This window comes from Lepisma saccharinum, chromosome 17 (assembly GCF_977018435.1).
Source record: "Lepisma saccharinum chromosome 17, izLepSacc3.1, whole genome shotgun sequence".
NCBI classification, from domain to species: Eukaryota; Metazoa; Arthropoda; class Insecta; order Zygentoma; family Lepismatidae; genus Lepisma; species Lepisma saccharinum.
Window position 1 is genome coordinate 51,255,571 of NC_139245.1, and position 22,790 is coordinate 51,278,360.

Genomic DNA, 22,790 nt, shown 5'->3' on the forward strand with positions numbered 1-22,790 from the left:
CATTTCGTTATCGTCCAGTTTATATGGATCTACACCATAAAACTTCGCTTTTTATCCATATCTTTCTCCGTCAACTGTGCAAGGAGTTTGAATATATGAAAAGTTACCGCCATTTCTAGATGGCACGACATTGTCATTAATTTCATGCAATGTTACCGACATTTCACACAGTACTAACAAACTTACAGTTGGCGAAGGTGTAACGAAAGCTACGTGGTGAGAATTTATTTGCAGACAACAAACAACTTGGCCGCAAATATTAGTGTGCAGTGAACATTTCCCCTCAGGTAAGTTTATATGCAACCTTTCTCTGTGACTCTTAGTACAAATGGGTCGAACTTGTCCACGAATAAAAAAAATTTAAAAATTTAAAATATCTTATAATACCAATTGCATTTGGCATGGATTTGTGCATATGCTTCTAAAATTGTCAATGTGAATTTTAAAAAAAGGAAACCTACTAAAAGCTTGAAAATAAACAACTGCAGGGTCACCACTCTAAGACCATGATAAAATTCAAGTATAATTCCCAGTTTTCAAGGCGAACTTTCAAGGGTACAAGCAGATGATTCTCTTTCAACCTTACATATTATCACCTCTTACCAACCACACAAATATATTAACAATTTAAAGGATCTGTGCGATTCCAACGTATTCAGAAATTCTAATTAAATTCAATTGAATGTTATATACGTGAACGTATATTTAAATATATATTTATTTTAAGGTGAAGAGTTTACATTTGCCATCTCACATACTCACTCTAGAAATACATCTACAAACACAAGTCACAAATAGTGCGCGATATAGTAATCTACAAAATCAACTTCAAGATATCTTGCAATAATCTTCAACCTGATAGATTGCCCTGCGAAGCACACTAACAAAGCAGACTGAGATAATTCTGTTTCATTTTCCATGCAGCTTTTATTTCTTTTCCTTCCTCGATAAAAATAAAAGCTATACTGTGAAAAACTTGACTCAGGGCATTAATAAATACGAGGGTCACTATTTATATTTTGAGCCTTGGCAACACTGATTGAAGTTAGGCACGATTTGACGTTTGCACGGAATCGTCTGGCATTATTGACCATAACGTACTTCAAATGTTTTGTCAATAGCTTCATTTGTGTTGTTTATGTTGCCTTGGAGATTGCGCGACAACAATAAAATGGAATTAACTCGTGAACATTTTCGTGCGATGATTTTTTACGATTTTCGACGTGGATTATCAAGACAAGAGTGCATCGATCAACTTACTTCCACATTTGGCGATGAAGCCCCATCCTTTGCCACTGTGAAACGCTGGTATAACGAATTTAATCGTGGCCGACATTCGCTCACCGACGAGATTCGCGAAGGTCATCCAAAATCAGTTGTTGTTCAAGAAAACATTGATGCTGTGCAAAACCTAATACTGCAAGATCGTCATGTGACATACTGTGAGATTGAGGCAACCATAGGCATTAGTTCCACCAGCATATATAAAATATTACACGATCATTTAGCTGTGAGAAAGGTATGTTCTCGTTGGATCCCACACAATTTGACAAAAACTCAAAAAGATGCTTGCGTCAATTGGTGCAAACAAATGCTCAATAAATACAATCGTGGTGCTTCAAAAGACGTATATAAGATTGTAACAGGTGACGAATCATGGATATATGCATATGAGCCGGAACCTAAACAGCAGTCGACTGTATGGGTGTTTCAAGATGAACCCAATCCAACAAAAGTTGTTCGCGCTCGAAGCACATCGAAACAAATGGTCGCCGGTTTTTTCGGGAAAACTGGTCATGTGGCAACTGTGCCTTTCGAGGAACGTAGAATGGTCAACTCTGAATGGTACACAACAATTTGTTTGCCAGAGGTCTTCGGTCAAATACGGAAAACAAACAAATGCCGTCGGATCATTCTTCATCAAGACAATGCCAGCTGTCACACATCTCGTCTAACAACCGACTTTATGAACAGTCAAAAAATCGAATTGATGGGTCATCCGCTGTACAGTCCTGATTTGGCACCCAATGACTTTTTCTTGTTCCCGAATGTCAAGAATAAATTGCATGGACAACGATTTTCGTCGGCGGAAGACGCCGTTCATGCATTCAAAAACCATATTATGGAGATGTCTAAAGAAGATTGGAAAAACTGCTTCGACAAATGGTTCGAATGAATGCAAAAGTGTATTGACCATAAAGGAGAATATTTCGAAAAACAATAAAGCAATTTTCAATGCCAAATTCCTGTTTTTTCATTGTTAGGCTCAAAATATAAATAGTGACCCTCGTATGTATGCAATGAATGGAGTTGGGATTTAAAAAAAATAGCAATTTTTCAAGCATACAAATAAAAATTCAAGTAGAATTCACGCACAATTCACGGAGCCAATAATTCACCAATGATTCCTGTTATTCCCGGTGAGTAGCCACCATGAACTAGTATCTAAACACTGTTAAAACATAATAAATTTACAAAAAAAAAATCACACTAATGTGGAAAACACTAAGTTGCTGACCAAGGCAGTTTATTAAGAAATAAAAACACTTAAAAACTACAGTTCAATCCTGTATCATGGTCTACCTCAGACGAAGAACTAAACTAAAGTGATGAAGTATACTAAGCACAGAAAGATTACATACACATAGCAGGGTCACTAGCCACACAACAACAAATCAAGTTGACAGTCCTTACCTAGGAAGATTTCTCCAAAGGAATTAAACATATCACCTCTTGACAGTTGACTAATGGGTCTACCAGACTGACAGGTCAAGATTAGCAAGAGTCTGGAACCACCTGTTTACCACTCACCCACCCCTCCTGCCTTTCTGGATATGGATGAATACCTCCTCCTCTGGCCTTCTTCTTTTCTCTTCTTTCTTCCTTGTTCATTCATCTTTTTCCCTCCTTCCTTTTCTTCATCCTTCTAACTTCCTGTAACACACTCTTCCATTCCTTGTTTATCTGGATTCCTCCATTCCAATTCATGATGTCTTCTCCCTTCTTTTCTATTTCTTTGGACTCCTTCCATTTTCTCATTAGTTCTCTCTTCTCTTTTCCTATATGCCTAGCCGAATCCCATTCTACTTCATGTCCTGTTTCTCTAGTGTGTTTGAATATGGCATTCCTGTCTCTCTTCAATCTCACATCATCCATGTGTTGTTTTAACCTGTCTGTAAGTCTCTTCTTCATTTCCGCTATATATACACTTTCACATCCTCTGCACTTCACCTCATAGATAACTGCTTCTTCTTCTTGCTGGCTATACTTAAAACAGTGTGTCCTCCCTTCCTGTAAGTTCTTATACCCACTTGCTTCAGGAATTTCAAATCTTCTCTGTGGCATCTCCCATACATCTTATACCAAACCATCTCTCTTTTTCTTTTTCTTCCTTCTCTTCCGTTCCTCTCTCTTTTATCTCAATCATCAATCATCAAGATTAGTGAAGGTCTGAATATATGCTCTTGCTTGAGCACTGTGCTGGCGGAATTAGTTATGAATGAATGGAAGAAGGAAGTGATAGTAAAAGGAGGAGATAAGTTAAGTCTGTTTTGTAGATATGTGGATGATTGTTCTGGGATATGGAAGGGAACGAAAAGGCAGTTGAGTAAGCTTGTTAAATATATAGAAGATGAGAGAGCAGAAATATTCCTTGAGCTCGATACGGAACAGGAAGGAACATTAAATTTCTTTGATATTGAGATGAAAAAGAAGATAGGAATGGGGATTGTGGCTACATGGTATCAAAAGAAGTGTTCGGCAGGAGTGTTCTGACACAAAAAAAGTGATTGTGGGTGATGCAACTAAACATAATTTTATAAGGAAAATGGAAGACCGAATAAAGAAGATATGCACAGAGTAAGGGGAAGAAGAAACCAAGATTAATAGCCTGTGAGAACTACTGGGAGAAAATGGCTATGAAAAGAAAGACAGACACAACATCAACAGAAGAAGGAAAGAGATAAAAGAGAGAGGACCGGAAGAGAAGGAAGAAAAAGAAAAAGAGAGATGGTTTGGTATAAGATGTATGGGAGATGCCACAGAGAAGATTTGAAATTCCTGAAGAAAGTGGGTATAAGAACTTACAGGAAGGGAGGACACACTGTTTTAAGTATAGCCAGCAAGAAGAAGGAAGAAAAGAGAGAGGAAGAAGAAGAAGCAGTTATCTATGAGGTGAACTGCAGAGGATGTGAAGTGTATATATAGCGGAAATGAAGAAGAGACTTACAGACAGGTTAAAACAACACATGGATGATGTGAGATTGAAGAGAGACAGGAATGCCATATTCAAACACACTAGAGAAACAGGACATGAAGTAGAATGGGATTCGGCTAGGCATATAGGAAAAGAGAGGAGAGAACTAATGAGAAAATGGAAGGAGGTCAATGAAATAGAAAAGAAGGGAGAAGACATCATGAATTGGAATGGAGGACTCAAGGTAAACAAGGAATGGAAGAGAGTGTTAGAAGGATGAAGAAAAGGAAGGAGGGAAAAAGATGAATGAACAAGGAAGAAAGAAGAGAAAAGAAGAAGACCAGAGGAGGAGGTATTCATCCATATCCAAAAAGGCAGGAGGGGTGGATGAGTGGTAAACAGGTGGTTCCAGACTCTTGCTAATCTTGACCTGTCAATCACCTGTCAGTGTGGTAGACCCATTAGTCAACTGTCAAGAGGTGATATGTTTAATTCCTTTGGAGAAATCTTCCTAGATAAGGACTGTCAACTTGATTTGTTGTGTGGCTAGTGACCCTGCTATGTGTATGTAATCTTTCTGTGTGTAGGATACTTCATCATTTTAGTTTAGTTCTTCCTCTCAGGAAGACCCAGATACAGAGTTGAAACTACTTGTTAAGTGTTTTTATTTCATAATAAACTACCTTGGTCAGCAACTTAGTGTTTTTAAAATGGAAACAAGTTTTAATTGTATTACAATTAATGTGGAGGTCAGCAACCACCAGCTCCTGATGATAAATGTCTCCCATTACATGACTAAAATGTGCTGTAACATTTCTCTTATCACCTTTCAGTGTATTTCCCTGATTTTCAAGGAACATCATTCTATGTTTTCTTCCATCCCTGGTCAGTCATATAACTACATGCTCCCTCCTTCATAACTATAATTCCAAATTGTGAGAATATATAAAACAGGGATCAGCAAATTATTATAGATTTTAAAAGAAACACACTAGTTGCAAAATATGCTTTGTACAAATGCTTATGACTAAATATGCCTATCGTCAACTAAATTCCTTCACGTGTAAAGGTTGTACACGTTTTCCAGGTAGCTGGAAACACTGTAACATATCTCTACATGATCTGTTGCATGTTGGACACAGAAAATAATTCTTTCACTGACAATTCTTGAATGTTTTATGAGAACATTTTGTATGAAATTCTTTTATTATATCTTGAACACACAAAGGGGTTAATTCTTAAATCCTTTCTAATATCTACCTTCTGTGCAGATGATCTGTTATATGTTAAATACACAAAAGGTTTTTCAAAACTATGAACTGGTGAATGTTCAGAAAGATATACCAACTATGTACATAAATTGACCCATTTTAAACACACAAAAGGCTTTTCAAAACTATGAACTGGTGAATGTTCACAAAGCTGTACTTAATTTGATCCATTATAAACACACTATACTTCATGAGGCCTTAGAAAGATTGCTTTGCGGGTTTGCAGCAGACGACAATATGGGTGTGTGCCTGGGAGAACCAATCAGGTCCACAAATAAGAGAGCCCAGTTGCCACAGCTAGCTCGCTGCACCCTTCTGGAGGGGTGAGTGACTTCTCCCTCTTGCAACCTCGGCCTGGGTGTTCGGTTGGGGAGCAGACGACACGAGAGTATCGGCAATAGTGTGCGAGCGACATCTGCTGTTAGCATGCGAAACGCTCTTTCTAAGGCCTCCTGCAGTATAACGGTCTGTCTTCACTAAGAATTCTTGAATGCCTTCTAGGGGGCATAGTTCTGTGTACATGATTTCTTACATGTTGAACATACAAAAGGCTTTCACATGCAATGGATTTTGGAATGTTCTTTAAGATATTTCAACTCCCGAAATGACTTACCGCATGTTGAACACAGAAAAGGTCTCTGTCCACTATGAATTTTTGAATGTCTTACAAGATCTTTCTTGAATGTAAATGATTTGTTAAAAGTTTAACACACATATGGCTTCACAACAGTGTGAACTCTTAAATGTGTTGTGAGATTACACTTCTAAGCAAATGCTCTATTACACTTTGCACACACATGGGGCTTCTCTCCAGTGTGAGTTCTTATATGTGTTACAAGAATTGCATGATATGCAAATGATTTGTTACATGTTGAACACACATATGGCTTCTTGCCACTGTGAATTCATAAATGTTCCTTAAGATTACACTTCTCTGCAAAGGATTTGTTACACTTCAAACATAATTAGGGTTTTTCTCCAGTATGAATTCTTCGATGTCTTGTAAGAGCTTCCATCCGAGGAAATGATTTGTTACACTTCTTACATGAATAGGGTTTTTCTCCGGTATGAATTTTTGAATGTCTTCTAAGAACTTCCTTCCGAGGAAATGATTTGTTGCAAGATGAACATGCATATAGCTTTTCTCCAGTATAAATTCTCAAATGCTTTTTAAGATTTTTGTTCTCTGCATATGATTTGTTACACTTCAAACATGAATAGGGCTTCTCTCCAGTATGAATTCTAGTATGTCTTCTAAGAGCTTCCTTCCGAGGAAATAATTTGTTACACTTCGAACATGAATAGGGCTTTTCTCCAGTATGAATTCTCAAATGTTTCTTTAAGATCTTTGTTTTATGCATATGATTTGTTACACTTCAAATATAATTAGGGCTTTTCTCCAGTATGAATCCTTGAATGCCTTGTAAGAGCTTCTTTCCGAGAAAATGATTTGTTACAATTTGAACATGAATAGGGTTTTTCTCCAGTATGAATTCTTGAATGTGTTATAAGAACTTCTTTCCGAGTAAATGATTTGTTGCAAGATGAACATGTATATGGCTTTTCTCCAGTATGAATTCTCAAATGTTTTTCAAGATCTTTGTTCTCTGCATATGATTTGTTACACTTCGAACATGAATAGGGCTTTTCTCCAGTATGAATTCTTGAATGTCTTGTAAGAGCTTCTTTCCGAGGAAATGATTTGTTACACTTCGAACATGAATAGGGTTTTTCTCCAGTATGAATTCTTGAATGTCTTCTAAGAACTTCTTTCCGAGGAAATGATTTGTTGCAAGATGAACATGTATATGGCTTTTCTCCAGTATGAATTCTCAAATGCTTTTTAAGATCTTTGTTCTCTGCATATGATTTGTTACACTTCAAACATGAATAGGGCTTTTCTCCAGTATGAATTCTAGTATGTCTTCTAAGAGTTTCCTTCCAAGGAAATGATTTGTTACACTTTGAACATGAATAGGGTTTTTCTCCAGTATGAATTCTTGAATGTCTTGTAAGAGCTTCTTTCCGAAGAAATGATTTGTTGCAAGATGAACATGTATATGGCTTTTCTCCAGTATGAATTCTCAAATGCTTTTTAAGATTTTTGTTCTCTGCATATGATTTGTTACACTTCAAACATGAATAGGGCTTTTCTCCAGTATGAATTCTAGTATGTCTTCTAAGAGCTTCTTTCCGAGGAAATGATTTGTTGCAAGATGAACAAACAAAATACTTTTCTGAATACATATCATTATGCATGCATTCATGTTGAAAGTCACCTCTAATCAATGTGTAATGCAGTGGTAACCTAGAAGAAGATATATGTCATTAAAGGCAATTTATCAACAGGATGCTTCAGAAAAGATGCAGTACTTCCACACAGATTTACGTAACATTCCCTGATATACATAGCATTACATCCTTTTCTCAATAAATATTGCCTAATGTTGACTATGACACAATACAGACCTATCAACGATTATTCTTAAGTAAAAATGTAATCTGTGATACAAAATAATTTCAAGTATTGAGATATAATTAATCTGGTAAATTTTCCAAAAGAAAAGTGTTCTGTCAGTAGAAAGCAATATTAGTATTTTATTAATAATATCTTTAACTTCTTGTTCAGATAAGGATAGTGGTCATGAAAATGACAGGGTGGTACTTAGATTATGACAATTATGCTCGTCTATGTGGCTTTGCTGACTTAAAACTGTTTGTATTTACTTTTTCATAAATCAGAATTAAACCAAGTGAAAATTTCCAGTGTTTTAATATCAAGTAAATAATTTAAAAGAAACATTTCTGACATAATTTAACATGAGAAAATTATTCAGGGTTGCCTCTCAAATCAAATGGTGGAGGGTCTCTCTTTTTCAAAGCTGCATCTGACCCATTTTGGTTTGTGAATAGTTCTGATTTATTTGGCACATGCATGATAATTACGTGCTACATAAATAAATAATAAATGTTGCACTGTTTAGAAAAAAGTATTATTGATCTTACTTCGGTGTAAAACATGGCAATGAATGGTGACTGAGAGTGCTATGCGAGTGACTTTGATCTAGCCACGGAACTTCAAGGGTTCTTTCTAGTCATAGTAAGTGCATGGTTGCTCCTTGTGTGGCAATCTATCAATTGCATCCACTCATAATTCATGGTCACTGTCGTGATGATCTAAAGGTGGCAGTAAAAAGACAATAAATTACAAAAATATGAACACAGGATGAACAGTGAGCCCCAATTATATATTCTTCATGTAATGTAAGGCAGTGAGTTTACAACAAACAAATGTCATTTGTATTTGTCTCACAGGGAACATTTATCTCATTCTTAGTTTGGCTGGAATCAGGCCAGGGCATTTTTTCTCCCTTCTGTGAAATCCCTATTATTGGGATTTTCAGGATATTTTAATCAGCAAAATAACCTTTTCCAGATGTGATGTTGAACAAATATTGTGATATTGACCCCTTGAGGTTTTATTGATCCAATTTTTGCGATTTTGATCTAAAATGTGATTTTTAGCTGGGCTTCGAGCCTCCCCAGTTTCGGTGGCATCCATGTGTGCTCTGTCTTTTGAGTCTTTGTTATTTACCTTATTATGTATTTAGATTCCTGAGTGCCAACTGTTGCCCAAGCATGTGATGGGCATTAACTTGTTAATATTATGTTGCTTAGAAGACCAACAGAAACATACAGCTTAGAACGAAGACAAAGAATGTTCAACTACACAAAAGCACTGATGTGCAGCATAGTTCAGTGTTGCAATCTCTCAATGAATATCAATGGGTGACACTGACCACCCACACACGTGCCTAGTGGAGGGTTAATGGAAAATAAATAGAGAGAGGTTCAAAACACTGCCATTGGCTAGATATTAAAAGTGTGTAATTTGATGTTTGCAGCATGAAACATCCATTGCTGTGTAAAATTATTTATTGCAACAGTGAGAATTTTTTTTTTTAATTTGCACACTTTGATTAGTTTGCAAGAACAAAAAAAGAAATATAAATGAAATGTAATGCAATATATTTTTTCATTTATTACTAAACCTCACTTCAGCAGACAAAAGTCAGGAGCGACACATATAAGTAAGTATTCCTGAAAATGATACCTTATGTAAACTAACTAACTAACTAACTAACTCTCTAGCCTTCTTAAACCCGAAGGTTCATGGCTGCAGCAACACAGGCCTTCCATCTTTCCCTATCTTGAGCAAGATCTATATACTCTTTTCCATCCATACCGATTTCCCTTAGGTCCATCTCAACATTGTCCCTCCATCTTCGTCTTGGCCTTCCTACAGGTCTCTTACCATCAGGTTTCCCAACAAGAATCCTGTAAACTCCTCTTTCCTCTCCCATTCGTGCCACGTGGCCTGCCCACCTAAGTCTTCTTGATTTAATTATTCTAATAATATCTGGACATGAATACAAGTTATGTAATTCTAAATTATGTAACCTTCTCCACTCACCTGTGTCCTCATCCCTTTTACGTCTAAAGATTTTCCTAAGGATCTTATTTTCAAATACTCTCAATTTATGTTCCTCTTTCAATGTAAGGGACCAAGTTTCACATCCATATAATACTACAGGCAAAATTACTGTTTTGTATATTTTAACTTTTAGTTTCTTAGATATTAAACGAGAAGACAAAAGTTTATGAAGAGAGAAGTAACATGCATTTCCTGAATTAAGCCTACTTTTTATTTCCTCTTTAATATAATTTTCATTTGTTAATATTACTCCTAAGTATTTGAATTTGGAAACTGGTTCAAACGAGTTGTTATCAATAATTAGATTTTCATTATTACCTAACACTTGGTTTCGGCCTGTAAGCATATATTTAGTTTTCTCTTTGTTAACTTCCAACCCTATCTCTTTAGCAGTTTTGAAAAATATTTTAGCATTATTCTTAATTGTATTCACATCATCCCCCAGTAAGTCTACATCAACTGCATATGCTAACAACTGAGTCAGACCATATAATTTTAGTCCTTCTTTAGTTTATTTTACTTTTCTAACAGCATATTCTAAGGCAAAATTAAAGAGCAATGGAGATAATGCATCTCCTTGTTTTAACCCATCATGAATTGTAAATTTGTCAGACATATTAATACCCACACGAATTTTACTTTCTGTTTGACTGGTGCCTATTTTTATCATACTAACAAGCTTCTTAGGTATTCCAAACTCTACTAATATATTATATAATTTATCTCTTTTGACCGAATCATATGCTTTTTTGAAATCAATGAATAGCTGATGGACATTTTGATTATATTCCCACTTTTTTTCAAGTGTCTGTCTGATGTGAAAAATCTGATCTGTAGTTGATCTGTTACGTTTAAATCCACATTGATAATCACCTATAATTTCATTAGCATATGGGGTTAGTCTTGTTAAAATAATGTTAAATAATATTTTATATGTTGTTGAGAGTAGAGAAATTCCACAGTAATTATTGCAGTTCATTTTATCACCTGTTTTAAACACAGGAACAATTATGGATTCTTTCCACTGTTGAGGGATTTCTTCTTTATTCCATATTAAACAAATTAATTTATGAATTTGACATATTAATGAATTTCCACCATATTTAATTAACTCAGCTGGTATTAAATCAATGCCAGGTGCTTTGTTATTCTTTAGTCTTTTAATAGCATCTTTAACTTCAGTCAAGTTAGGTTCTGGAACTAAAGGTTCTGCTGTGTGTACTTCATTCACTTGTGATTTATCTCCTACATGGACATTTTAAAGGTCATTAAAGTAGTTCTTCCATCTATTTAGAATATCGCTTGGGTCAGCTAGAAAATCACAGTCTTTATCTTTTATCAAGTTTACTTTAGGTTGCCACCCCTTTCTAAACTCATTTACACCTTTATATAAATCTCTGATATTTTTATTTTTGCTGTTTGTTTCAATTTCATTAATTTTGCTTTTCAAGTAATCTCTTTTTTTACTTCTAAACGTGCGGTTTACTTCTCGCTTTATTCTATTATAATTGCTTAGATTTTTATCATCAGAGTTATTTAACCACCTAAGTCTAGCCTGATTTCTTATTTCTAGTATGCCTTCTCTTATCAATAAGAATATGATCTATCTGATTATGAGTTTTACCATCTGGAGAAGACCAGGTATATTTATGGATATCCTTATGTAAATGCAAAACTAAATGGATCATAGAAGGGAATTTGCTAGGATTCCTTCCCTAACGTGTCTAGGTTACAAGTGTATACAATTTCATGAAGGTCCATGTCGGGTGGTGACATGGTCTTGATGACATGAAATGAACCTAACGTAAAAAATAATGGATTCCTGGCAAAATGGCCAACCCTATGGACAACTGCCCTTTGGATCTTGACTTGATAACCTTACTCGTTACACCAAACCAAGCTCCAGGTTGGAAGATGATGTAACACATTCTTCAGCCATGGACTTCCAACTAACATGTGAAGTTGAAAACTTAAATCAGCCTCAACAATTTATGCAGTTCAGACTTGTACCTTCCTATAAGTATCTAGAACATTAAAGTAAAGCATTTATTAGAAGATGGGACTTTTGTTACTTTAAAAAGGAAAAAGAGATATTTCTTGCCATCTTTCTATTCTTCCTACCAATTCAGTTAATTTGAAATAATCATTATTGTTATTGAGTTGGTGCTTTAAGTCCACTTTATGCACAGTAAGGCTAACTGGGACTAGACCTACAGTTTAAAATAAGATCCGAACCACTTGTGCTTCCAGGTATCAAACCCGGGATACCTTGATAACAAGGGAAAGAATCCTGGAATACAATGAAACTTCTGTTACAAAGTCAAGTATGGAACATAAATGGAGTATTTGATTTGATTTGGTGTTATAAGTCCACTTTGTGCACAGTAAGGCTAATCGGGACTTGACCTACAGTTTGTAGTGGGATCTGAACCACTATGTGCCTCCACTGGGTTTCGAACCTTGGACCCCTTGACCACAAGGCAACAATGCTAACACTGCACCATTGGGGAGACCCTATAAATGGAGTATTTGTTGTGACCTAAAAGTGCTAATACAGGTTTCCTTTGCGAGTCGGGCAATAGAGCAACTGGCCATAAATGACAAATTTAGTACCTGCACAAAAAAGTGATACACAAATGTTTGGTTTCACATACGAGTGGCAAGAGAGAGAAGTGCTAAGAGATTGGAGAAAGAGACTAATAGTTTCCACATTCAAGAAGGGGGGCAGAAAGAAATGTAAAAACTACAGAACAATAACACTAATGTGCCACTCAGCAAAGGTGTATGAGAAAATATTAGAGAAAATAATACACAATATGATTTATTCGTGATGTCAGGAAGATGTATGGATGTTTTGGGGAATTAGCCATATGAGGAATGACTTAATCATTGTTTTGTTTTTATAGTAAATATGGTATAATCTTTTCTTTGAAGTGCTTGATTGAAGTAGCAGATGAAATATCACCGGGTAAGGCATTCCAAACAGTAGTGGACCAGAGAGAGAAAGAGCCATCAAAGCTGGCGACAGATTGGCGTCGGATGTAGAGTTTAGATCGACCTCTGGTGTAGTGTGAATGCACTGAATCTCTAAATACATTCTTTTTGTAGAGATAACCTGGTGATTTTGACTTAAGGATATTGAATATTATGCAGTATTGATGCTGTAGGTGGTGGACTATATCAAAGCGTTTGAAGATTAATATGGAACAGGAATGTAAGAAGGTAATATACAACACATATTATGTGCTAATAATTACATATGGAGCAGAGACTTGGACACTGACAGAGAGAGACAAAAGAAATATGTGGGCGAATATGTTGGTGAAAACTATAAGTGATAGAATAAGGCATGAGGAGATCAAAAAACCAGTGGGGGTGGTGAAGTTTCAGGACAGAATAGATCAGGCACAGATGAGATGGTTTGGACACATGAAGCGGATGGGTGCAAAAAGACTGCCCGTAAGAGCTTACCATGCACAAGGAGTGGGAATATGGGCACAGGGAAGACCAATATATCGTTGGAAAGAGCAAACAGCACAGAGTGTTAGAAGAAGAGGACAAGATTGGAGCACAATGGACAGAGAGGAGTGGTGGAAAACCAGGAAAATGGAGAGGCTTGACTTCTACGCCGACCCAGCCAAAGACAGGAAACAGTGAAGTATGATGATGATGGTTTCATGTACAAGAACCTTTGTGTCGCCCACACGAATCTGGTCATGCTTCCATTTGCAAGCAGCAGAGCAACATGTGCGTGAAGCTAGCTACATTATCTGTGCCACTCATAAAATTCGAACATACTCGAATTAATGTGCAGTCTTTTATAGATATAAATTAATTATTTTATGATCTTTTTCCGCATAGAAATATATTTTAAGAAAGTATGTAATTTACAACTTTCATAATTTTATGTAAATATTGTAAAACCCTAAATTACATGATGTAATTATGCAGATCCATGGATACGTGTAAATATCAAAAACGTTTCCTTGGTATTTTGTTAACATCCATCCGGTATAAAAAGGGACCAGATTTATGTATTACATGACTAACATTTGCTGTAGCTTTTCTCTTATCACCTGTCAGTGTATTTTCCTGACTTTCAAGGAACATTTTATGTTTTCTTCCACCTCCCTTCTCCTTCATTCATCACAACTATAATTCCAAATTTCGAGAATATATAAAACAGCGTTCACCAAATTATTATACATTTCAAAATGAACACACTATTTGCAAAATATACTTTTTGTACGAGGTTCTTGTAACTCAATATGCTTAACATCAACTAAATTCCCTCACGTTTAAAGGTTGTCCAGGTAGCTGGAAACACTGTAACGTATCTCTACATGATCTGTTGCATGTTAACCACAGAAAAGATTTCTTTCACTGACAATTCTTGAATGTTTTATGAGAACATTTTGTATGAAATTATTTTATTATATCTTGAACACACAAAGGGGTTAATTCTTAAATCCTTTCTAATATCTACCTTCTGTGCAGATGATCTGTTATATGTTAAATACACAAAAGGTTTTTCAAAACTATGAACTGGTGAATGTTCAGAAAGAAATACCAACTATGTACATAATTTGATCCATTTTAAACACACAAAAGGCTTTTCAAAACTATGAACTGGTGAATGTTCAGAAAGAAATACCAACTATGTACATAAATTGATCCATTTTAAACACACAAAAGGCTTTTCAAAACTATGAACTGGTGAATGTTCAGAAAGATACACCAACTATGTACATAATTTGATCCATTTTAAACACACAAACGGTCTCTCTTCACTAAGAATTCTTGAATGTCTTCTAAGGGCATACATCTGTGTAAAAGATTTCTTACAAACGGCTTTAACATACAATGGATTTTGGAATGCTTTATAAGATATCTCAACTCTCGAAATGACTTGCCACATGTTGAACACAGAAAAGGTTTCCCTTCACAATGAATTCTTGAATGGCTTACAAGATCTTTCTTGAATGTAAATGATTTGTTATATGTTAAACACACATATGGATTCTCGCCACTGTGAATTCTTAAATGTTCTTTAAGATTATGATTCTCTGCAAATGATTTGTTACACTTTGAACACACATGAGGCTTCACCCCAGTATGAATTCTTAAATATTTTATCAGATTATGCTTCCATGCAAATGATTTGTTACACTGTGTACAAAGAAAGTGTTGCTCTTCATATAAATTTTTGAATGTCCTATAAGATCATCCTTCCGTGCAAACGGTTTGTTACATGTTGCACACTTGAAAGGCTTCTCAACACTATGAATTTTTGAATGTGCTTTAAGATACCTCAAGTCTTTATATGACTTGTTGCATGTTGGGCACAGAAAGGGTTTCCCTTCACTATGAATACTTAAATGTCTTGTAAGACTTCTCATTTCTATAAATGATTTGTTACACATTGAACACACTAAAGGCATTCCCTCAGCACTATGAATTTTTGAATGTCTTTTAAGCTGTGTCAACTCTCCAAAAGACTTGCCGCATGTCGAACACAGAAAAGGTTTCTCTCCACTATGAATTGTTGAATGTCTTGTAAGATTTTCCTTCTGTGCAAATGATTTGCTACACTTTGAACATGTAGAGGGCTTTTCCCCAGTATGTGTACAAGATGTAATTATGCAGAACCATGGATACGTGTAAATATATATAAAAAAAAAATCCTTGGTATTTTGTTAACATCCATCTGGTATAAAAGGGGACCAGATTTCTGTATTTTTGACTTTCTTACCAGGTTGCCGTTAGGCTGGTATCACAGGTCAACCTTGTAGGGAGAACTACCCATACCCTAAATGGGTAAATCAGCTTATGCTTGGGCTAGTTTCTCATAAACCTACTGCTCTCGAGCCAAGTTCTTGCGATACTATCAAACAGTGATTATTCTTGAAAGGGTTGTCTGTTACAGATTTGTATTCAGATCTGCATCTGTCAACTTGATCCAGGATTGCCAGTGGATAAGTGTTGATGTAATTGTGCATAAAGGACAATAAATAAGACACATATTGGAAAAAAAATGTCCATAAATTTTTCATTTCACAAAGATAAGTATAAATCCGACACCAGTGAACAGTCAGAGCCTTGTCATTTGTTTACCCTTTAGCCTGACAGAGAAGTCCTATTTGGGAAACCTAGCTGTGTAGAAAACTTCCTACAAAACAAAACAAAAAAAATCACAAACCCATCAGGAAATATGAAGGAAATGTTAGAAAACTTTAATAAATTATGGTGCAACGCAAGTGTAAAAGTGCATATCTTCAAAGGTTGTATTGTTTTTCCTTATAAACATTGGGTGTACTGACTGAGGAACAAGGTGAACATTTCCATCAATGCATTCCCTCTCCCCTCTCTCTTTCTCTCTCTCTCTCTCTCTCTCTCTCTCTCTCTCTCTCTCTCTCTCTCTCTCTCTCTCTCTCTTGCTCTCTCTCTAAAACAAGGTAAACCTAATATCAAAAGCACTGGGATGTGTCAATGATGGTTGATAACTGTTCGTACAAAGGGCACTAGGAAAGTTTTGCAATACGGCTTACATTTTTACAATCTTTCAAAGTATCTTTCACCACACTCTATGCATTTCTCCATTCTTCGAAACCAGTCGCCAAACCAGATCTGCCACATCTCCTGAGGGAGCTGGGCAGGCACATTCCTCACCCCATGCCCTTAGAAGGTCATCGTCATTGGCAAACCATCTCCCTTTGAGCCTGTTCTTCATGTGAGGAAACAGTGCGCATTCACATGGAGCGAGATCTGGACTTTAGGAAGGATGCTCCATCACATTCATCCCTGAACCTGTCAAATAATCGGTGCAGGCTTTGGAACTGTGTGCAGTAGCATTGTCATGGTGAAAAAACCACGTGTTGAGCCTTGAGCATGGACGGATGTTTCTGAGTGTTGGAACAATTCTGGGCATGCATTCCTCAGTGTACCACTTCCCTGTGACTATCTTCTGTGTTCCCAGCACCACGCGCTCCACAAACCCCCTAGCGGTGAAGAACACACACACCATTCTCTTTTTCACAGATCGTGATTTTCACAGACACTGGTCTGTCTTCCTCTTCAAATACCCAGACTTTGTTCTGGGCTTTAGTGGGCACGTCATAATAGTAAAGCCAGGTTTCATCACCTGTTACAATACTTTCAATTTTTCTTCTTCATTTTTTCAGCACCATGAAACACATCGTAGCATCTGCTCATCTTTAAGGCATGGGGCACCCGAAGGGAAGAAACTTTTCTAACTTGAAGATAGTTGTGCAGAATGGCATGAATTGCAGGTGGAGGAATATTCAAACACTCCTCTATTTGGTGATAAGTCACATGCCTGTCTACCTCTACATCTTCCCGACAGCAGCGATGGTCTCCTTGGTGACAGACGAGCCTGGGCGTCACTCCCTTGGGGCATCTTCCAGGTTGAAATTTCCTTTTTGAACTCCCGATACCACCTGAATATAGTTGTACGATGAGGACACTCATATCCTAGCACAGGTGCCATTTCTTCCAAGCACTGATCAACACTTAAACCACGTTCAAAGTTGTACCGCAAAATTGCACGGTATTCTGCCTTTGACCACGTCGACGTCTTGCCTACCTCTTAATGCCACAGCTCAGTGGGAACTAGCAGCCAGAGCTCATCCTGCCATCTATGGTGCAGGTTAGAACCTGTCTCAACACGCGTGAACTTGTGGCAACGTGCAACCATTGGTGGCATCACATTGCAAAACTTTCCTAGCACTCTTCGAATTTCAACTTGTGATGAACATTGCAGAGCTTCTAAATAATGCAAGATTCTTTTCCCAGTCAAGTGCCATAAAGCTATGAAATACTTTGAACAATGCTATAAAACTTTTACATTTTTGTTTTTTTTAAGTCAAAATTACATAAAAACAACAACAGCAGTTTTGATTCAGTGTGTGGAAGTGGAAGTATAGAAGTGAGTGTGTTGTTAATAGGTATAATATTTAGTTGGTATGTCTGTTCATAGTGAACTTTGGTTTTGATACTTTTTATTAACATAGCATGAGATAATGAAACTGATATTGCATATAAATTCAGGACATTCATTTTGATGGCTTAACGCAAAGCATTATTATCTCTTATAAGCAAAAAAATCAAAATTTGTTGTTTACTTACGTACAGTGAGTATATACTTGTCAAAGACAACGTTTTGGTGGCAACTGCCCCCTTCTTCAGGTCAAGAAGTCGGCTTTACGGAAATCCACAAAGCTTTGTCATTAGGAAGGATATAGGTTTTTATGTGGACAGGTTGAATGCTAGGATAAAAAATTACTAAAACAGGACTATTCCCACATGTCACCCTGAGCGAGGTTGTTTTTCAAGTGACAATTCAGCATTCGTGAAGCATGAAAATGACTCGTAAACTTATGTTTTCCCCTGAGCAGCTTCCTTGAAAGCTGTTTCAAGCATTACAATTGTTTCCCCTGCAGTTATTCCTAACATTACACATAATTTCACAGCTGCATGTTATTCAAACTTTTAAGCCATCACAAAAATTGACAAAAAGCAAGAAACGCTTAAAAAAAAAATTGCTACATGGCACCTCGACTTCACTCGACGACACCAGTCAGCAGACTGATGCAAGATACATCTAGTGGTGGAAGCATATACTACAATGGACTTGCACACTAGAGAACAATTCCAGTTTCTTTTGGGTCCCCGCTTGTTAGAATTAAGACCTGACCGATTATAGTGAAAGTTTAATGCCAATAGCTGCTCAAATCTCTGCTTAATATTCTAAACATTTTGCCTAACCTTGCAACAGTCACTTTCTTGTGGATGGTTACCAGCCACTTACTGCAAGACTTCCAAGAATTTTTTTTTTCTAAAGATGGGAGAAGGGGAGGGGGGCTTGAAATCCACACTTCATTGTGACTTTAAGAAAATCAATGCATCTACTTATGTGTAAGAAGCAATTTTGAATGCAACTAAATATTCAAGTTCAGAAAATACAGTCATAGTAGTGAATGGTCGCAATTAAACTTGCTCTACACAGAGCCCTCTGGAGCCCATTTGAAGAAACAGATTGCACTGAAACTTGGTATAGAGGCTATGGAGATCAAGGGGAAGCAATGCTGATTAGAAGAAAAAAAAGTTAAAATTTTCACCACCAGATCGAAATGTTTCACTGAAATCTGATGCACAGTTAACAATATCTAAGAAAAGGCTTCGTTTGTCCACTGATCACACTGCTTACCCTTCCAAAGGGTTATTCACATTGAAAGGGAGCATATTGAAATTTGAACTATTTCTTTTTCGATCAGCATGCCCTTCCCGATAGCCTCTATCAAGTTTCAGTGCAATCTGCTGCTTCGAAAGTACTTCAGAGGGCTCTGAGTGGGTCAACTTTAATTGTGGCCATCCAGTATGTGGTACCAGGGTGGCTGGCCACTCTAGGATCATGATAAAATTCAAGTACAGGGCTATTGTAAATGATCTTCCCGATTTCAAAGTTTAATAACTCACGTTTATTTATTCACAATGACATGCAACTTATGTTAAATGAAAGAAAAACTCAAAAAGTTTTAGTGTCTGGCAAAGCTGATGTTTAGTTATGCATTCTGCCGCTAGAGCGACAGTAAATCAAGACGGCTGGAAACGAGGACATGAGAGCATTTTGTATCCTGGAATTTCATGTACAACAGTTAGTTATTTGTGTCCAACAAAGTTTTAGAACGAATTTCGAGTTAGATCCACCAAGCAGGCACTCAATTCGGAAGTGGTACAGACAATTTAAAGAAAGTGGGTGTATCTGGAAGACAAAATCAACAGGCCGGCCAGAAGTTAGTGATGAAACAGTTGAGCGTGTGCGTGCGACTTTCGTCAGAAGCCCCAAAAAATCAACGGTTCGTGCAAGCAGAGAATTGAACTTGAAGTGAGACAACAGTGTGGAAGATTCTGCGAAAATGTTTGAAATTTCAACCTTACCGATTGAAATTGTTGCAGGTGCTTAAACCTACAGACAAGGATAAGAGACTTGAGTTCTGCATTGCTATGCAAATCCTTATGGGAAGAGATGGTTTAATTGAGTCGGTTGTCTTCAGTGATGAAGCTACCTTCCACCTTTCGGGGAAAGTAAACTAACAAAATGTGAGGATTAGGACTTCGTCCTAAAACTTCATTGGACCAGTCAGCAGACTGATGCAAGATACATCTAGTGGCGGAAGCATATACTACAATGGACCTGCACACTAGAGAACAATTCCAGTTTCTTTTGGGTCCCCACTTGTTAGAATTAAGACCTGACCGATTATAGTGAAAGTTTAATGCCAATAGCTGCTCAAATCTCTGCTTAATATTCTAAACATTTTGCCTAACCTTGCAACAGTCACTTTCTTGTGGATGGTTACCAGCCACTTACTGCAAGACTTCCAAGAATTTTTTTTTTCTAAAGATGGGAGAAGGGGAGGGGGGCTTGAAATCCACACTTCATTGTGACTTTAAGAAAATCAATGCATCTACTTATGTGTAAGAAGCAATTTTGAATGCAACTAAATATTCAAGTTGAGAAAATACAGTCATAGTAGTGAATGGTCGCAATTAAACTTGCTCTACACAGAGCCCTCTGGAGCCCATTTGAAGAAACAGATTGCACTGAAACTTGGTATAGAGGCTATGGAGATCAAGGGGAAGCAATGCTGATTAGAAGAAAAAAAAGTTAAAATTTTCACCACCAGATCGAAATGTTTCACTGAAATCTGATGCACAGTTAACAATATCTAAGAAAAGGCTTCGTTTGTCCACTGATCACACTGCTTACCCTTCCAAAGGGTTATTCACATTGAAAGGGAGCATATTGAAATTTGAACTATTTCTTTTTCGATCAGCATGCCCTTCCCGATAGCCTCTATCAAGTTTCAGTGCAATCTGCTGCTTCGAAAGTACTTCAGAGGGCTCTGAGTGGGTCAACTTTAATTGTGGCCATCCAGTATGTGGTACCAGGGTGGCTGGCCACTCTAGGATCATGATAAAATTCAAGTACAGGGCTATTGTAAATGATCTTCCCGATTTCAAAGTTTAATAACTCACGTTTATTTATTCACAATGACATGCAACTTATGTTAAATGAAAGAAAAACTCAAAAAGTTTTAGTGTCTGGCAAAGCTGATGTTTAGTTATGCATTCTGCCGCTAGAGCGACAGTAAATCAAGACGGCTGGAATCGAGGACATGAGAGCATTTTGTATCCTGGAATTTCATGTACAACAGTTAGTTATTTGTGTCCAACAAAGTTTTAGAACGAATTTCGAGTTAGATCCACCAAGCAGGCACTCAATTCGGAAGTGGTACAGACAATTTAAAGAAAGTGGGTGTATCTGGAAGACAAAATCAACAGGCCGGCCAGAAGTTAGTGATGAAACAGTTGAGCGTGTGCGTGCGACTTTCGTCAGAAGCCCCAAAAAATCAACGGTTCGTGCAAGCAGAGAATTGAACTTGAAGTGAGACAACAGTGTGGAAGATTCTGCGAAAATGTTTGAAATTTCAACCTTACCGATTGAAATTGTTGCAGGTGCTTAAACCTACAGACAAGGATAAGAGACTTGAGTTCTGCATTGCTATGCAAATCCTTATGGGAAGAGATGGTTTAATTGAGTCGGTTGTCTTCAGTGATGAAGCTACCTTCCACCTTTCGGGGAAAGTAAACTAACAAAATGTGAGGATTAGGACTTCGTCCTAAAACTTCATTGGACCAGTCAGCAGACTGATGCAAGATACATCTAGTGGCGGAAGCATATACTACAATGGACCTGCACACTAGAGAACAATTCCAGTTTCTTTTGGGTCCCCACTTGTTAGAATTAAGACCTGACCGATTATAGTGAAAGTTTAATGCCAATAGCTGCTCAAATCTCTGCTTAATATTCTAAACATTTTGCCTAACCTTGCAACAGTCACTTTCTTGTGGATGGTTACCAGCCACTTACTGCAAGACTTCCAAGAATTTTTTTTTTCTAAAGATGGGAGAAGGGGAGGGGGGCTTGAAATCCACACTTCATTGTGACTTTAAGAAAATCAATGCATCTACTTATGTGTAAGAAGCAATTTTGAATGCAACTAAATATTCAAGTTGAGAAAATACAGTCATAGTAGTGAATGGTCGCAATTAAACTTGCTCTACACAGAGCCCTCTGGAGCCCATTTGAAGAAACAGATTGCACTGAAACTTGGTATAGAGGCTATGGAGATCAAGGGGAAGCAATGCTGATTAGAAGAAAAAAAAGTTAAAATTTTCACCACCAGATCGAAATGTTTCACTGAAATCTGATGCACAGTTAACAATATCTAAGAAAAGGCTTCGTTTGTCCACTGATCACACTGCTTACCCTTCCAAAGGGTTATTCACATTGAAAGGGAGCATATTGAAATTTGAACTATTTCTTTTTCGATCAGCATGCCCTTCCCGATAGCCTCTATCAAGTTTCAGTGCAATCTGCTGCTTCGAAAGTACTTCAGAGGGCTCTGAGTGGGTCAACTTTAATTGTGGCCATCCAGTATGTGGTACCAGGGTGGCTGGCCACTCTAGGATCATGATAAAATTCAAGTACAGGGCTATTGTAAATGATCTTCCCGATTTCAAAGTTTAATAACTCACGTTTATTTATTCACAATGACATGCAACTTATGTTAAATGAAAGAAAAACTCAAAAAGTTTTAGTGTCTGGCAAAGCTGATGTTTAGTTATGCATTCTGCCGCTAGAGCGACAGTAAATCAAGACGGCTGGAAACGAGGACATGAGAGCATTTTGTATCCTGGAATTTCATGTACAACAGTTAGTTATTTGTGTCCAACAAAGTTTTAG

General features: G+C 37.0%; 1 protein-coding gene across 2 annotated transcripts in view; it reads right to left on the reverse strand.

The window, feature by feature from the left end:
- LOC146001744 (uncharacterized) overlaps window positions 1-22,790 on the reverse strand; it is a 114,778-nt gene that overhangs the window by 54,252 nt on the left and 37,736 nt on the right. The window contains exon 3 of one of the 2 annotated variants that reach the window (XM_083139455.1): window positions 4,965-7,774. The exons of the other annotated variant lie outside the window; for it this stretch is intronic. Within the exon in view, the coding sequence (XP_082995581.1) occupies window positions 6,853-7,774 (922 nt within the window). The 3' untranslated portion in view covers window positions 4,965-6,852. Of the gene's footprint in view, window positions 1-4,964; window positions 7,775-22,790 lie in introns of those variants that run through there. 2 annotated transcript variants of the gene reach the window in all.